Below are 18,073 nucleotides of genomic sequence, written 5' to 3' on the forward strand. Positions count from 1 at the left end.
TCTCATTTTTATACAACTGAGCAATTGAGGATTAAGGGCCTTGCTCAGGGGCCCAACAGTGGCAGCTTGGCGGACCTGGGATTGAACTCACAACCTTCCGATTGGTAGCCCAACACCACTAGTCTGCCACTAGGCCGCCACTAGGCTGCCCACTAGGCCACCACTAAGCTACCCACTAGGCCACCACTAAGCTACCCACTAGGCTGCCAGTAGGCCACCACTAGGCCACCACTAGGGGAGCAATGCAGAAGGTCCTTTAGGTCCTTTGCTCTCTCACCTCTTCATTAATATGCTCATAAGGCGTTTACACCATCATGATTGGCATCTTGTAAATAATTCAGACTATAGTTTAAAATCTGATGATTTTGAATAATTAACCCTATAGATAAAACTATTACTCTATCAGATCAAAATGAACTTGTGTAGATCCCTTACCTACATGCTTCCTCAAACAGATCAAACCTATTCTAAAAAAATAATAATTTAAAAAAGTCTTTGAAACTAGGAGCTATGAAAAAAACCTGACCTCATCCCTGGTCAGCTGCGATACTCACTGCGCATGCTCGCTGATTCAACGCATGCCCACTATTAATTTTGGGGGGCAGATTGTGACGGGGGAGGACTGTCGTTACGACACGGTCTGTCTTCTGCGCTTGAAAACTGGAACCTCGGTTTAAAATGGAGTTCCCAGCTATTTCACAGGACTCGTGACTGTTAAAGAGCAAGATCATGACGTGTGTTTCTCATCTACTGGGTGTATTTTTGACCATTTACTCCGTGTGTTATGTTTCCAGTGGAAAACGATGCAAGGTAAACGACCAGCCCTTGCTAACGGTTTTTACTTTGTGACAGTTAACGTTAATAAACGTATTTAACGAACACACCTGATTTAAAACTTTAAAACTCAACTCTGTTTGTAACCGCAGTATATTTAAGTGGATGGTTAAATCATTAATACCAAAAAGCTGTCCTATGAAGGTGTATATCGCGTAGAAGGCTTTATTTTATACACTTAATCTAGTGCACTTGTGTAGTGAGAATGGCGCCGTTTGATATTCAGCTTTCTTTCTCCTTTTTGTGGGCTGTAAGAGGAGCTACAACATGAGCCACATAAAAGTGTAGCCTTCTTATTCCTGTAACACAATCATCCTAACTAGAAGACCCTCTGAAAGCGAATTCTGTATCAAACCAAGTGTTCATTAATATTTATGAATGGTTGTAGGTTAGCTAGAGCGTTTATGTATATTAATGTTTAATGAGTTGTGTTTCAGGTACCTCAGGAGTTATTTTATACAGCTAGCTGTCGTGTCAATGCTACACTCTTATAAATACATACAAGCTTATTAAGAAAATCTTAATAAATGTTTCCCAATCTAAATTATTTCCAGATATAAACAACATTGTCATCCACCTCTTCACACGTTTATTATTATTATTATTATTATTATTATTATTATTATTATCCACCACTGCTTCCCTCTCTCTCTCTCTATTTTTTTTTTATCTAACTCGAATTCATTTTGCATAAAGGTGAATAACCAACAAATATTTTGTACATCTGTTTTTTTTTTGTTGTTGTTGTTGTTTTTTGCTTTAATAACATAGACATGTTGTAACTATCTTAATGTTCCAGCAGCCCAAACCTTGTCAGCTTCTCTCTAGGTCTGTGGTCATTGTACACACGGATGGATGGATGGATGGATGGATAGATAGGGCAACTGGGCAAACTTTTACAAGGGGAATTTTGATGAATTCTGATATATGATATTGAAAACTCTTTATTTCTACTGTTTTAATATCTGCTAAAATCCATTACAATCCCAGTGAGAGACACCAACACATCATTTGTCTAAAATCAGGTTCTACCATTTTGATTTCCATTTAATTTTCTTTTAGCAGCACTGCATTTATACATTTGACAGCTATGACAAAGTTTTTAAGATTCCAATTTGTTTTCAGTGTTTTGACGATTACATTTTTCAAAACGTATCTTAATCTGATTTAGGATAAATGTTTATAATTCTTTGCCAAAATGCAGTCAAATCAATTTCTGATTCTAAAAATAGATTTTGTGGTGCAATTCACAGCCATTACTTCTTTAATTTGAGGGGAAAAAATTGCTTTGGCTACTTTCGTACAGAAACGCCTAGAACCTATTCGCATCCATGCACAGAATGAAATACTTGTGTGTGTGTGTGTGTGTCTGAGTATCCTTGGTTATTTTTGCAGTGCATTGTCTTGTGCATGTTGCAGTGCATTGTCTTGTGCGTTTCCTTCCTGAACACAAACGTAATCAAGCACTTTGTGTAGCCTAAAAAAAAGATACACAAGTCTTTGTGGCGCAGTCATATAAGATGTGTGTGTTTCTCTGTCAGACAATCATTTGAATATGGCAAATGAGAGATGAGCGCGATGAAGCCCACGAGGAATGTGATGCTGGTGCTCTGTCCCATGCTGGTGCTCGGCTTCCTGTACTATTCATCTGGGAGACTGCATCTCTGTTACTGGGGCCAAAGATCACGTTAGTACTTCTTTCTGTTTTTCTTTTCTTTCTTTTTGTAAATCCTTCTACACATCATTGTCCGTTCACTGCATCAGCTCACTGATCATTCTTCTAGGCACTCACTTTTGAGGTGGAAATCTGTCTCTTTGTGTGTGACTCTATTGTACACACAAAAAACCTATTGTAGACAAATTTGTTCTAGCAAAATGCTTTTAATCATATGACTAAAAGAGTGAGATGGTGTGAGTTACTGTAACTGGTGAAGGTGTCTTTAGGCACATGGGTGCAACACACCAATTTTTTTTAATGCTGACACAAATATCTGGAATAAAATTTGTTCCTTAATTATGTTAAACAAAAAATTTGTTAAACAAAAAATTGTAATAACCTGTTCCTCCAGCACACAATGTACAAATTTTAGGTGCCATGTACAGAAAATTGGCTTAATTGTAAATTTTACCTGATACATCAATACAGAATGTTTTCTTGGCAAACTTTGGGCATGTTAATACCAACCATCCATTAAATGTCACAGCCTCATTTTGAGTATTGTTACTGTATCGGTCCTGCTTGCCTTCATGATTTATGACATTCTTCCAGCATGATAAGTAAGAGTGACATGAGTTCACTAAGAGGTCACAAAAAAGTCTAGTTTCATGAACATGACTGTGAGTTCACTGTTCTTTAGTTTTCTTCCCAGTCACCAGATCAGAATTCAGTAGATCACCTCTGGGATGTGGTAGAACACTAGATTGAAAGTGCATCTCCAGGATTTGTGTGGTGCAAGCATGTAAACATGTGCCAGACTCACAAAGGGATGTTTCTAACATCTTGTGAAATCTGTGCCATAAAGAGTTCAGTCTGTTTTGAGAACAAATGGGTGGTCCTACCCAGTTTTAGTATAGTGTTCCTAATAAAGTGCTCAGTAAAGGTGTAGAATGTGTTGGTGATTTTGTTTTATTACTGGAAAGAAAGTCTAATTAATTTAGAAATTCAAAAGTTGTCCCAAGATATTACTTCAATATAATCTGCCATTTTATTTGATTCGTGAATTGTGTATGAATGTTTAGGTAAAGTTTATTCTTTCTGTGCTGTGACTCAACAATTGTTCCTGTATTGTATTGTTTTCACAGAACAAGACTATAATTTAGCAGAATCAGCTAAGCTTTCAAAAATGCAGCCTTAAGTCAGTTTGCCTAGAACTCCGTTACCAGGTGACTTTTATCTCGGCTCGATTACAATGAGAAAAGCAATGTGATCCTCATTTGACCCGACTGCAGGAAACAAATTAAGCAACATGCATGTACAGGAAGCATGTTTTCAGTAGATGCAAGCTTCTAAAATGAGCTGCAAGCTGCAAACTTAGCGGAAAAAAACAGATCTCTGAAACTCTAATGTGTTGTGGGTATTTAATATAAAGAAACGAAAGGAGAAAATAAAAGCTGGATGTGATACACAGGTTAGTTTAGTTGTATTTAATGTATTGAATTATCTAGTCAGTAATTCAGTGCCAGCTTTGTGTTTTTTCCGGGTTTTTGGCAAGGGTTTGTTTACAAGTGTTTACTATGTTTTTGACCAGTGTATTTTCAATCAGGAAGAACTTTCAGCTGTTGGTTTGGTTCACCGCGTGTTGTGTGAAACTAAACCAAAGTATCAACCAAACTAAAAGTATCAGTTTCACTTAGAAACAGAATAAATTGTCAACTTTAATCATTTAGCCTCAATTTGGGAACCACACACTTGGTATAGTTCTAGTGTAGTCAACATGAAATGGGAAGAAAAGTGTATATTATATTTGATATATTTTATGTATATTATATATTTACCTCTATATACCTTAGTTTTTTATTTAGGTTACCGTTTCAGTCTGAATTAAATGATCTACTGCGTAAGTGGCTACCTGACGAAGCTGTTGCGATCACAGCAACCTACAGCAACCTAGTCATTTTTAAAATGCTTACAAATTTGGAAAGTGTCAGAGGAGAGGTTTACAGGTGCTGGCCAGAGGAGGGAGCTCAGCCACCGTCACTGAAGCCTTTATTAACACTGGACCGATCCTGTTTCGCCTTTCACATTCGAGTAATGACCAATGCATAATTCAGTAAACAAAAATAGATATTGTGCATATACTATGATGTGTGTGTACAGTAATTTCAGTATTTGTTTATATACTTAATGCATCCCAATATGAAAAGAAAACAAGTGCTCTGTTGAAAGACGTCTTGTGTGCATTTCTTCCTTAAGCTCTTTTACATAAATAGGCCACTTGTCAGACATATACATTGTTGACAGGTGTCCTGATATCCTATTTATGAATAGTCTTTTCATAAACCTCACTTTTGCATTTATTCAATATAATTTGATCATTCACTGGTAACCGTTAGGCTTTTACTGTTACATTGCAATTCATTACATACAATTTTACTACAGATTTATCCTGAAATTTTATGAAAACACATTCATATGTTACATGTACAAATGATATTATTTCAAAAAGTCAAATTGGATATTGGGCTTTGGCTGAACTGATCCTTATTCATATGCAGCTGCAAAATAAATTCATTAATTTGCACAGATGTGTTTATTCAAAGTGATGAACTAGAATACAGTCCAAGTTCAGAGCTCTGATAATATTTTCATTATATATGGATGAATTTGTTTGTCAGAAGTGTTTATTCAACGTGACTTAAAATTGTTACTGGACACAAACCACAGTGCACAGCTGTGTAGGTGGGAGTTAAAGGTTATTCTCCTCTACAAAATAACTATCAATCTACAGAAAGCAGTATTTCCTCTGTGCTGCTTAAAAACAAACGCTTCTAGACTGTGCTTGTGGTAAAGCTGCAAGAGATCTTAATACAATAATAATGTAATGTTACCAACTGCAGTATGAGTACTGGAGCGCTGAGGGTATTTCTGCATTAGGTTTTAAGTTCTCCTGAGAGAAATATGAAGTCTCTCTACCTGTCATGGACTCAAATGTACTTTAAACTGATGGACCTGGCTGCTGATATTGTACCGGAGTCTCCAGTGTAGGGTTTGAAGAATCATTTCATTTGCATTGTTTGAAATCTGGTGTGTAACTTGATCAGTCTGTTTCTTCTGCTCTATTTAAAAACAAACCCTTCTGAATGGTGCTTTCGGTAAAGCTGGAAGTGATTCCTGTAACTGAGGCTCATCGATCAGCATTGGCCTGCAATTAGAACTGTAATGTTTGTTGGCATTGTGTTGTGGCATTCATAGCCTCTGGGCATTGAAACTGCTGCCAGCTTCCCGTCAATATGAAAACGGCTCACAAAACGCTCACAGATTGTTGAGTTGTTAACCTCTGTCTTGCTCTTGAAGTTGTTCAGGAGATGGAGGAGAAAACTACGGCCGTGCTAGGGCCAGAGAGGAGCTAATGTCACTGTATCACATCTCAGTTTAGACTTGTTAGGACGCTCACGCTTAGCTTTCTGCAAGACATTACAACCAGTTTGCACCCTTTTAAAAACAGGACACAACAACAGGATTGTAAACGCTTTTATTGTCTTTGTACAACCGACCTCCTTTGAGATGTTATAAAGCTATATAAAAGTGATCCTCAACAGGGTCCTGTGCTTTTCTTCTCATGCTTCCATTGATCAAATACGAAGACATGGGTGCCACTGCTCAGCCCTTGAGTGAAGCATATAACTCTCAATTGCTCCGGTGTAGAAATAAGGATAAGGAGGTCTGTTAAATGCTGTATATATCAGGTCTTTAGTACCTGGTTTCCAAAAGAAATCCAACAAGGTCTATTCAGAAAAGCTTGGCCTGCCTTTCAACGCTTGGATCTCACGTGCGCAAGTTATTTACACAATGACAATACTAATAACATTAAAGTAACAACAAAAAGCCAGTTCTGTATAATAAGAAAGATGGGTATTTAATTTTAGGTTGCAAAAACTCCAGACCAAAAGCCTCTGAAAGAGAGCTGGGCCTCTCTAAAATCTGCTTGCCGAAAGCCAGACAGTGCTGAAGCTCTGTCCATGAAAGCCAGTTCTGGTCTCAAGCTTCTTTAAGCCAGGGCTCTTAGACCCAGGTATCTTAAAAAAAAAAAAAAAAAGCTGCCCCTTTATGGCAGCTTTCCTATAGCCAGGCCCCTGAATCAAGACCTAAAAGGTTGAATCATGCTTTTATTTGGACTTTTCCTGCCCAGCAGTTTTTTTGGATTGCTTGGAGAGTTTGTGGCTTTCATTAAAAGTCTGTGTTTTCCTGGTTGCTTTGTCATAATTGTTGTAAAGTCTCTGCAGTTTTATAGTCACTGAAGGTTACTGAGAGGTGAGGATTTCAAAGAGCTTATTTAAGTGTATTGTGTAGTGTTACTAAGGCACACAATCAAAAGCAACCCCATGCAGCCCACTTCACAGAGCTGTTCTGAATGTATGCGAGGGTTAGCAGGTAACACAAGTGATACATCAGCACTCATGAGCTCATTAAGTCATGAAATCCACCTCTGCTATGAAAAGCATACACGCTGTCTTCCATTGCTCCAATGTAGACAATTGTCTTGCCATGAAAACATTGTATTTTGATTAAGATTTAGTGTTCATTATAAAATGAAATGTCTTCTAATTAGTCAACAATATAGTTTTTCACTGAACAAATTAGTTCTTGTCACACGTTTTGGCCCGGTTCTGAAGACCTGCTTCTTTTCTGCTTTTATTTATTTATATTCTTTTCATTTTTTGCTTATCACCAGGAAACCACATTCGCTCACAGGTTTCAGGGATGGTGATGTTTGTGTGTGGTGTGGAAATCTTTTACCTCATGGTATAGGAATGAAACTATGACATTGCAATGAAATGATTACACTTTAGTTCATGTTTAGAGTGGACTCTAACAGGGTTTCCACCTGGTTACAAACCCTCTATGAAAATGAACAGTAATAAGTGACTAACAAATGCATAGATTGGTGTTTCAGCCTAAAAATGTTGTATAGTTTTGTTTTTTTTTAACACGAAATGTGTCTTCAACCAATGCATTTTTTCTGCCAAACACAGGTTTCATTTCTGGCTTCCCTCCAAAAGATATCCAAAAATGTCTAACAAGTTTAGAGACACTACCCGCCTTCCTTTTCCATGCAAAACATTTCAAGGTCCTGTATTTTCTTTAGTGCCAGTTCAGCTCTATCAGATTTAATAACCAGACCAAAAGGTATTCATCAAAGTATCTGAAATTGTTTAAGTTGGAGCAAACAGCCATTGGGGAAGTTTGTATGAAATTAGGACGGAGCAGCTGAGCAGGATCTCCACAGCAGCTTCCACCTGGGAATGGCCGTGTGTGTGTGTGTGTGAGCGTGCGTGCGTGCGCGTGTGTAAAAGGTCACAAAAATCACTTCTTCTTGCAAAAATCCCTGGTCTCACTGCATGACTGCTGCAGGGATTGAATTTAACATGTATTTATGTGTTTTAGAGGTGGACATGGACAGCTCATCCTCCGTGGGACGGCTAATAGCCGCAAGTATAGGTACACTGATTTCCTCGAGATCTTTAGGGTAAACGCAGACTCAGTGGTAGGGGGTTAGTCTAACTGCTCATCACATTGTGTTCTGGCTAACATTTATCTAGCCTGGTTTGACATCTCTGAAGTTTGGCATCAATATGGCTTCCACCTAGACCATGTGCAAATATGACATTCATGACAAGACTATTAAATACTGTGACTTTGTCTTACATGAAGTAAGTGTGCTGAATTATATACCAAGCTTGGGGTTGCTGGTAAAAGTGACGCGAAGCTCCTTTTTACACCTCTTAATATTACACCAAAAGTGCAGACTGAACCAGACAAGCAGGACAGAGTGGAAGTGTGAGTCCTCAGGATGATCAAACCAGGCTGACTGACATTTAGTAATCGTTCACCTAGACTCAAGGTTTAGTCTACCTTAGGGTCCAAAAATCTGACTACTATCATGTCAGAACATTATAACTAATTGTTCAACTTTATCAGGTTATTGGGGAGGGGGGGGAACTTGTACAGGATGTAAGTGTACAGGACTATAAAGCATCAGGTCTGTTTGTGCAGTTTTTTAAAGAAATGAGTTTTTGTTTTTTTTTGTTTTTTTAGTAATTTATTTATTTATTTTTTTCGGAGTCATTAAAAGTCTTAAAGTAACGTAATAGCACATAATTCATTTAACAAACCTGATATTAGAAACATTGCTTCTGAATTCTGACTTTTGGACCCAGTCATATTATCATTACCATTATTACCTTAGCCTTTTAAGAAACACAAAATGTTTATTGAACAGTTGCTAATTGCTTGTTACTGAACACTAACCCCCTGTTTAACTGCTAACCCCCTCAACACTGTGACATGTTAAACTGTCCGAAACGCTCAGAGCTCCGTGTTACAAAGCTGCTTACAGTGCTTCTGTCTCAGTTATGACCATTCTTTAGTGATTTATTAATAAACTAGCTGATCAAAGACACTGGCGTGAGCTACATTTGTCTCATGGTTCAAATCTGTAAATAGGCAATAAGAGGGGAAATTATGGATTATGTGAGTGGATATGCCCACTCAACCCTTAAAGGTGGGGTTCTCTGTTGTTTGAAAGCCAACGTTGACATTTGAAATCACCAAAACAAACACGCCCCTAACCCAAATGGGTCCCACCCCTGTATTGATAGCTCCGCCCACACATACACACGCAACCCAGGCAACTAATGGAAAGAAATGTGTCTTTATCATAGCTGAAGGGAAGAACAATACGATTGCAGATAAACAAACAAGCAAAAATGACACACAAGCATAATCATGCAAAGGACAGCATATATTAGTTCTGTGAAACAAAGCAAAACCAACGTTACTCACCTATCGAGAAGGAAAAAAGCGCCTCGGCGTCTTAAGTAAAGTTGGCCGCATATTCACAGATTGGAGTTTCCCAAGTCAATAACTCCTGAGCTAAATGTTGTTACTAGCAAAACGCGGTTGTAGCTGCGTCTCTACATTACTATGATAGAAAAGAGGTGTTATTTGTGTAGTAACAGCGTTGTGTAGTAATCTGTGAATATGCACCAACTTCCTGCTCCTTCAGTTCTCTCCAGCGCTGGAAAGCTGATCCTATATTAACACGGGTCCTACTTCTTGCCTTATTGTAAGCCGTTCTTCGCTTTCTTTCTTTTCTTTTATCCTCCATTTCAATGTTAAAACCACTTTCTTCTAATGTCACACATGCGCAGTGAACACACTCTCCACCCATATTGACAAGACACGCCCCTTTCTGCTCATTGGCTACACGTTTGTTTTGTTTTTTGTTTTGTTTGCCGGCCCAACGCAGTTTTCTGAAGCATTTCTCAAACAACGGAGACCCCACCTTTAATTAGTGCAGGGGTTTTTGCAGTAGAGAGAGAGAGAAAGTGGGGACGTAATGGCATAGCTACAGACTTTTCACAACCGTTTCTCAGTCACTAGATAGCTTACAGAAGCACAGTGACCTTTGTAAGAATGAATGACACTCGCTACCCAGGCTGAGCTGCTTTTAACCAAAAGATAAACCTTGCTTCAAGTTCTTAGTTATTAGCCATGACGCTAAACCATGGCGCACAAATGCTAAACGGCTCCCACCTCCCACCACCACCACCACCCTTGCCCCTGGTTCATCTTCTTTCTCTCCCTAATGTGAAACTGCTTTAATTTGTGATTGTATGTTCATACGACGAACTATTTGCTTCAACGTCTAAACACCACAGCACAGTATGTGTGGTCTTTCTCTTTCCCTTTCCATACCTAACAGCACATCCTTTGGACTGTTTATTTATTGAATTTTTCTTTCATTTGTATACAGGATTATAATTCTTACAGTTTTAAAGGGTAAAGAAGAAGGTGCTGGTGTGTTATGGAGACAATATCAACTATTATTATTACTTATGAAATTATGTATTAGGAAATTGTTTTGTATATAACTATGCAGCTCAAATGTTGAATTGATCCACACAGTCTTTTCTTTCTTTTTTTCTTTATTTCTGTCTGTCTGTCTGTTGTTCTCTCTCTCTCTCTCTCTCTCTCTCTCTCTCTCTCTTTTTCCCCTCACTTTTTATTTCCTTATCTCTGCGTTTGTTTCTCTTTCCTATCTAGACTGGCTCATGTCCTAATGTGTTTATGATGTTATATTCTAACATAATTACATAATTAGTGCTAATGATTTCTTTATGACTTACCTAAAAAATGTTTGTGCAAAAAAGTATACATACCAAGTTTTGGGGATTTTTTTGGGGGTCTTAAACAAAGGATTCTGAAGCAATGCACGATTGTGAGTATGATATTAGATTTATTTAAAAGTTCTACTAACAAGAACTTAATATCATCAGTTTCATCAGACATTTCCAAAGCAGTTTGGTGAAGAATTTCTGTTATTTTATTTTCTCCATCAACTAAAATCCTTCCCCAAATGGATTTTCACACTTGATATATTTCTAAACCAATTAAACTATTCATGTAAACAATGTAGATTCCTAAACCCTTGATTAACATTCTTATTAGCATTCGTGCAGTATATTTGCTATGTAAAGCACAGACTGAATGACAGCATGTTGTAAATGAAGTAACGGTGTCAGTGTAATGAACTACTGTTAGAATTGCTCGTTGTGAACAGAGACAATCGGAGTGATACAAACAGTGAAATGCCCCAGTGCTGTTATACTAAATATCAGCACTGATGGAACGCTGCTTGTCCAAGCAAATTAGTGGCCCAGAACTAACTGAGGATAACTGTTAGAGATAAATAGTAACTTCATTTTCAACTGTGCTTCTGTAAAGCTGCCCTGAGACCATGTCAGTTGTTAAAAGAACTATACAAATAAATTGAATTTAATTGAATTAACTGCTATATAATGCAATTTTCTTTTATAAGGATGATAATAATATAAGGATCACGAAGAAGAAGGAGGAGGATAGTGAGATAGATGCTTTGGGAAGATCTAATATAAACATCAAAGATTACTTCTGGATTAAAGACGGTTGAAAGGAATTAATTAAGAAATTATTTGAGTGCAGTGACACCAAGTAGGCTATCATTTTATTTATTTCTTTTTTTGTTTGTTTGTTTCCTGGTTTACATAAATATTGGCTTTAATAAGCGTGAATTTGTTGCATACTTTTTTTTATTGGTCATGGAAGAAATGAATAGCAACGTAAGTTCTGATACTTTGATATTGTGTTTGTTCTGAATTTACAATCTAGCCGCATTGTTTTTCAGAAGCAGTCTGGTTTAATTTCCAGTCTTTCAATATGTAAAATGATTTAATTTTATGTGATGGCTGTGTATTTCTAAGTATGCTGAATGCTTCAGTAGGAAGTTATCAGAGATATCGAAGCATGATGACGCTGCATGACTTGCTATGCACTAACTAAACATCCATGTGCCATGCCTTCCCCTCTTCCCCACATTTTTTGGGAGAAAGTCCCATAATGCTCCTGCTTGGTTTTTCCTCAGATACTCTAGCTAGGAAATAATGTTTCCTATTCTGTGTTTTCTCTTTTTTCTTTCAGGTGTGTATACTCTGCTGATTTGTTTTGTTTGTTTTCTCTCTAGTGTTTGACAAGCAGGGATTCCTCATTAAGTCTGACGGGAAACTGTAAGTAACGACTTGTGCAATTGAGTGTCTTTAATGTACAAAGAAGAAACTTCTTAAGAAAAAATCGATTTTGTATCATGTCAACAACTGCAAGTTTAAGTGTGGGTAAAGATATAATGTGAATTGGAGTCAGATTACATTTGAACCAATGACATAAGTGTGTGTTTTAATCTTTGTTTCACTGTGTGTCTGACTCCGATAACAGATTTAGATAACCGATGAACTCATTCCATATGTGAGGCCACATGACACTTCTGCTTCTTCTTTCTGCTCTGTGAAATGAACACTCACTAGCTAATGTCAGTAAAGGCTTCAGTGAATGAATCCGGAGACCGCATCTGTAGACCGCAAGAGTAGTGTAAGGATAACTAACCCTTACCCTAACCACATTACAAGCTTGCGTAATCAGTGCAGTTACTGTACATGACGTATGAACGTTCCAGACAGAGGCCGGCGTGTATGTCACGTAGCATGCACATGATGGTGAGCAAAGCCTAATCACCCTGCAGTTACAACAGATTTTTTAAAGAAGCTCACAAACATTGTATGCACATGAAGTTTGTTGAGGGCTTTACTCTCAAGAAAATATACTTTCATGTATTCTTACACATGAAAAGTCTGATATTTGGAGCTCCTGATCGGCACAACAAAAAATCCAATCATATCACACCAACCAATCTTGTGTGACTTCTCCAAGCTCATGCATGAAGAAGAGGAAGGATAGAACTTTCTTTCACATGTTATGCCACAGTGTCTAATACGTAGTACTGTATGGCCAGACGTATGTGAACACCTGACCTTTTGTTGTTCTTTTTTTTTTTTTATTAGTTTCAGCTTTGCTGTTATAATAACCTACATTGTTTTGCCAAGGATTTCCACTAGAGTTTGAGATGTAGCTGTGGGGATTTGCTCAAGTTCACCTTTATTTATATAGCACATTTACAAACAGCTGCACGGCTGACCAAAGTGCTTCACAGTGCGTTTGACATTAGACATACACTTAAAAATACACACATGCACAATAAAATAGAGTTCAAAAAGCAAAATAAGAATTATTAAAAAGTAGACAAAATAAAATAACCAGTTTAAAAGAAAGTGATAAAATATAAACCATAAAATATAAACAAACATAAACCCCTGGGCAATCATGAGAAGGCTAGACAAAATAGGTGAGTCTTTAGCATGGACTTAAAACTAGAAACGGAGGGTGCCGTCCTTATCTCTAATAGCAGGGAGTTCCATAGTCTAGGACCGGCTACAGAAAAGGCACGCTTTCCTCTACGCTTGAGCCGTACACAAGGGACCACCAACAGAGCCTGGTCAGATGGCTGATGATGGCTGACGAAGACTTCTAATAGGAGAATAGGGATGAAGAAGTTCAGATAAGTAGAGAGGAGCGATATTATGGAGAGACTTATAGACAAAGAGTAAAATCTTTTAATCTGTTCTCTGAGAAATTGGCAGTAGTGTAGAGATTTGAGAATGGGAGTGATGAGTTCATGTTTGCGACAGCTAGAGAGAAATCTGGCAGCAGCATTTTTAAACGAGCTGGAGACGTGTATCTGTTTTAGATATACCGCAATATAAGTTGCAGTAATCTAAGTGAGAAGTTATAAATGCATGAACAGCCATTTCTAGAGTCTTAGGGGTAAGAAAGTGTTTAATTTTGGAGAGGATCTGCAGTTGGTAAAGCTTGACCCAATAACAGACGAGATGTGTTTGTCAAATTTTAAGTGCTGATCAAAAAAGATGCCAAGATTCTGCACCCGTGAAGATCTAAAAACAGATAAACTCTCTAGGTTGATGCTTGAGGACTGAGAGTTCTCATTTGTTCTAAACACTATTACCTCAGTCTCAAGTCACAAGAGCATTAGTGAGTTTAATTACTGATGTGAAGTAAGGAAGCCTGGTGTGCAATCAGACATCCAGTTCATCCTAAAGGTGTTCCCCTGTGCACAAAGTGATGGCTGTGAAATCATGGCGTGTCAAGGTTGTTGTGGAAAATGTCAAGTGGCCTGACCTCAACCCCACTGAACACCTTTAGGATGAACTGGATGTCTGATTGCACACCAGGGTTCCTTACTGTAACTTATATTGTCTTTGTATGTTACAGCATACAAAGACAATTCTGGACAATTATGTTCTTTAAACTTGGTGTGATGGTTAATTGTCTACAAAGTGTTTGAACTGTTATACCCAACTTTAGGACCTTCTGTTCTTTCACATAATTTCTCTGACTAATCTTAATCCTTTTGACTTTTAAAGAGGTTAGTGTAAGTAAAGTTCCTGTGAGCCACTGACAATGACTAGTACATTTTTAGTGAGCAAGGCTTCTAACAACTCCTAATATATCTCTTTTTAGATCTTGGCTGCTTGTTTATTTGAGCAGTACAGAGCTATGTAGGTTATAAACGGTGCAGTTGAGCATGTTTTACGCATGACATTGCTGATGAATTAGCTACTTCTTCTTTAGACTCTCAATTTCTGATTTTAATTCTGCCTTCTTTGTTACAAACCTCTGTGGGAGGTCTCTCATGGCCAAAGAAAAACGGGATGTCCCTTGTGAGGTCCACCTGTACAAATGCTGTCCATCAACAAGTTGTCTTATTGCACTGGGCTTGGCTGAGTATTAATGGATCTTGTTTGAATCAGCAGACGTGCTGGACAGCCAACGTAAAATAAACAGTACCTCACCCACTCAGGCTTTATTATTGTAGACACAGTACCAATTAGAGGAGAGGGACTGTGGGAACATGTTACAGCTGGTCCCTCAATAATTTAACTCCATACTCCGGTCACGCTGACCCTCAAACCTTAGCGTGTGAGTAAGAATAAAAAAAATAAAAAGCATCGGTTTTATTATTTCTCTAGAGATTTAGTGCCATAGTCTGTGTATCATTTTAAGAAATCAATGCTCACATGATGGTTTGAAATGGCCATGTACAATGCTTTTTACATTGTCTAATATAATCATTTTTATAGTCTATAGGACATGTTTATAATGGGTTTATAATGCGTTTTCTATCGGCAGTACCAGCTTTTTCCAAATGCACCAATATGTTTTCAGAGATTATGTATTAAAGGTCATTGGTTAAAATGGAGCAGCTAATTCTTTGCAGCTCGATATCCAGAGCTGTTTAGTTTATCAAGATCTTTATTTATTTATTTATTTTTGTTTTATTCTATTTTATTTATTTATTTATTTATTTTGGGCACTGAGAGACTTTGGGGAAAAAAAACAGAATTGACTAACTCTATGAATGAGCTATGTTTTCAAGCATGTTTTATTAATGTAGCAGCACTTAAACATTGTAGTAAAAAGCAATTGTCAAATTAAAACACTAAAAGCAAAAACTAAACTCACTTCAGTAAATATTCTATATGTTTAGTTGATAAGGCTTCATACACTGTTTTGCTGGTTAGATTGTTCCAACCTTGACATTGTCTTAACAGTGTATAGGCCTATGATCTAAATCGTTATTGTTACTTTTTTTTATGTATTTTTTTTTTTCATTACAAATTATTTAGATATTGTACGAGAATAAGACATGCTGAAGACATGTTTGATTTTAATGATTTAATAAGAGAATCAGCAGTAGAATACAAGACTCCACTGTGGGCCAGAGCCTCATTAATTCCGCATAAGAAGGAGGAACGATTTATGCAAGTTGATGTTTTTGGAAATAATACAAGCTTTCCAGCAGTTCAGTCATGAATCATTTCCGTTTCAGACTCGAATTGTTTAAGACTTTACAAGCTGCTCAACAAACTATTGTGTTGTCCACGCAAACATTAAAATTTAGCACCTACAATTAAGAACACAATATATTAAAATATAAAATATTGTTCCATTTAGAGCTTATGCAAGCAGACACACTTTGAAATAAAGCCCTTATAGCACATTTAAGCTTGAAGTCAATTGTTTGTAGCTGATATGTGTCATGTTGTCATGTTTTATTCTTAGCTTATTGCTTCCTTAACATTACGGTTCTTTGACGTCAAGGTCCATGGGTTGTTCTTAACTAATGCTTTGTTTTGCTTATTCTTTATTTTATTTTATTTTATTTTATTTGCAGGCCACTGGAGCTGCAGTATAAGTATGGAAATCTGAGTAAAGGAGAATGTAAACCTGGCTATTCTGAGGCCAAGATGACTTCAATCTATCCAAGGCAAGTTTGTGTTTTTGTCATTTTCCAGTTTTACCATTTAACAGAGGTGAAGTCACACATGTGCAAGTCACAAGTAAGTCTCAAGTCATGAATGTCAATTCAAAGTCAAGTCAAGTCTTTTTTAATATCTGTCAAGCAAGTCTAAAGTCTCAAATTTGCGACTTAAGTTTGACTCGAGTCAAGTCATGTGACTTGAGAACCCCATCTCTGCCATTTAACACCAATATGTACAGTGGATTCACAAAGTAATCACACCCCTTTATTTGATACACAAGTCATTTTTACACAAAATGTGTTGTGGATTTGATTTTGAGGATATACAACTTTTACTCATCAGTCTACATTCTACTGGCATAGAATATTATATAGAGTGTCATAGTGAGATTTCAAAACCATGATGCAGTATTACAGTGTGCTTTATTATTGCAGTACTGTTGCAATATTTTCTGAGAAAATAGCAGCACAGGAGATCATTAATGACTTTGCTGTTCTTCATTTTCAGCTAATGTCAAGTTTGTATGCATAGATTTGCTGGTTTGGAATTAACACTACTGGCACTTGTGCAAGTTAGTCAAACAGGGGATCATGACATCACTCATGACTTCCTGTTTAAGATGAAAATAGAATACAGAATCCTAGCAAAGAAGAAGCCATTTTGTACAATATGCTGTAGCTCATCTGTTGCGTTTTCAATTATAAGGGCTGTTTTTACAACGCAAACAAGTACTGAGAGTGTCTCCAGGGATTTATTGGGTCTAGATTGTCCATGTGTATGAGTCCCCAGCTGTGTTTGACGGTGAAGATCTTATTTCTTGGTTTCATTTTTAGCTTATCTGTAAAATCATGTTCCTGTTGTGACAGTAAACATTGTATGTGAGCATAACTTTTTAACAGATGTTATTTCTCATTAAATCTTAAATCTTTATTTTTCTGTATCATCACATCAGTAATAATGGCACAACAAGTAGAACAGATTTTATTCTCCTTTGCTGCCAAGTTTGAGGTGACCCAAAAAAAAAATTTTTTACAGCAGCACTTTTCAGACAGCTCTTCCTTATTTCCTACTTTAGATGTCACTTTTTTGATGTCACTGCTAAATGTTATACACTTTAAGCCCTGAATGTTGCCGTTTACTAAAAGTAAACTTAGCGCCAAACGTTCCCACAGTTTATAAAAATGCTAGGTGACGTCAGATGGCTCAGAAACAGGAGCTGATGCGTGTGACTCGGGTCGGTGCGAGTGTGGGGCCTTTAACTGGATCCAGATGGTAACACTAAATAGGCCGTTACATCTTAAATGTTTGTTGCGACACTAAACCTACAAAGCTTAGTTAGCCGTGTAATTTACATCTGACACGCGTAGTTGAACGTGCCCTGAGTGCGCACTAACTGAGTTTGACTTCAGACGTGAGCCGCAGACGTGGAAAAACAAACTGGATTAACAATAAAGCCTTTAGGGCATAAAGAGTCGTGACTATTAAAGAGTTTTTCACTCTTGCACTCTAAACAGCATACTGCACACTACTTGTAAACCTGTGTGTATATTTTATTCTTCAGTATTGATTGCGAATGAGTGAGATTGCAGCTTATTAATTTTGCATGTTGTCTTACTGTTAGCATAACAGCACCACGATTGTTGCCCTGTATGTCTCTGGAGAAGAAGACACACACTCATCAATTGTGAGCATAGAAAAATGTCCTCGTATTTCCTCATTTTTAGCTAAGATAAAGCCTCATTCTACCACATTTTGTTTTTTCTATCACTGCTGTTATGAAAATGCTAATTTCTCTTCTCTGCATTGCTTT

At 37.3% G+C, this 18,073-nt stretch overlaps 1 protein-coding gene across 4 annotated transcripts in view; it reads left to right on the top strand.

The window, feature by feature from the left end:
• Window positions 1-608: 608 nt before the first annotated feature.
• Window positions 609-18,073, top strand: part of st3gal3a (ST3 beta-galactoside alpha-2,3-sialyltransferase 3a) — a 34,652-nt gene continuing 17,187 nt past the window's right edge. For 2 of the 4 annotated variants that reach the window (XM_060867861.1, XM_060867862.1), the window contains exons 1-5: window positions 609-810; window positions 2,376-2,521; window positions 7,940-7,993; window positions 12,057-12,099; window positions 16,176-16,268. In XM_060867861.1, coding sequence (XP_060723844.1) covers window positions 2,404-2,521; window positions 7,940-7,993; window positions 12,057-12,099; window positions 16,176-16,268 — 308 coding nt within the window. In that variant the 5' untranslated portion in view covers window positions 609-810; window positions 2,376-2,403. The remainder of the gene's footprint in view (window positions 811-2,375; window positions 2,522-7,939; window positions 7,994-12,056; window positions 12,100-16,175; window positions 16,269-18,073) is intronic. The other 2 variants (XM_060867863.1, XM_060867864.1) reach the window with 1 other exon arrangement.

Source organism: Tachysurus vachellii, chromosome 4 (assembly GCF_030014155.1).
Source record: "Tachysurus vachellii isolate PV-2020 chromosome 4, HZAU_Pvac_v1, whole genome shotgun sequence".
NCBI lineage: Eukaryota > Metazoa > Chordata > Actinopteri > Siluriformes > Bagridae > Tachysurus > Tachysurus vachellii.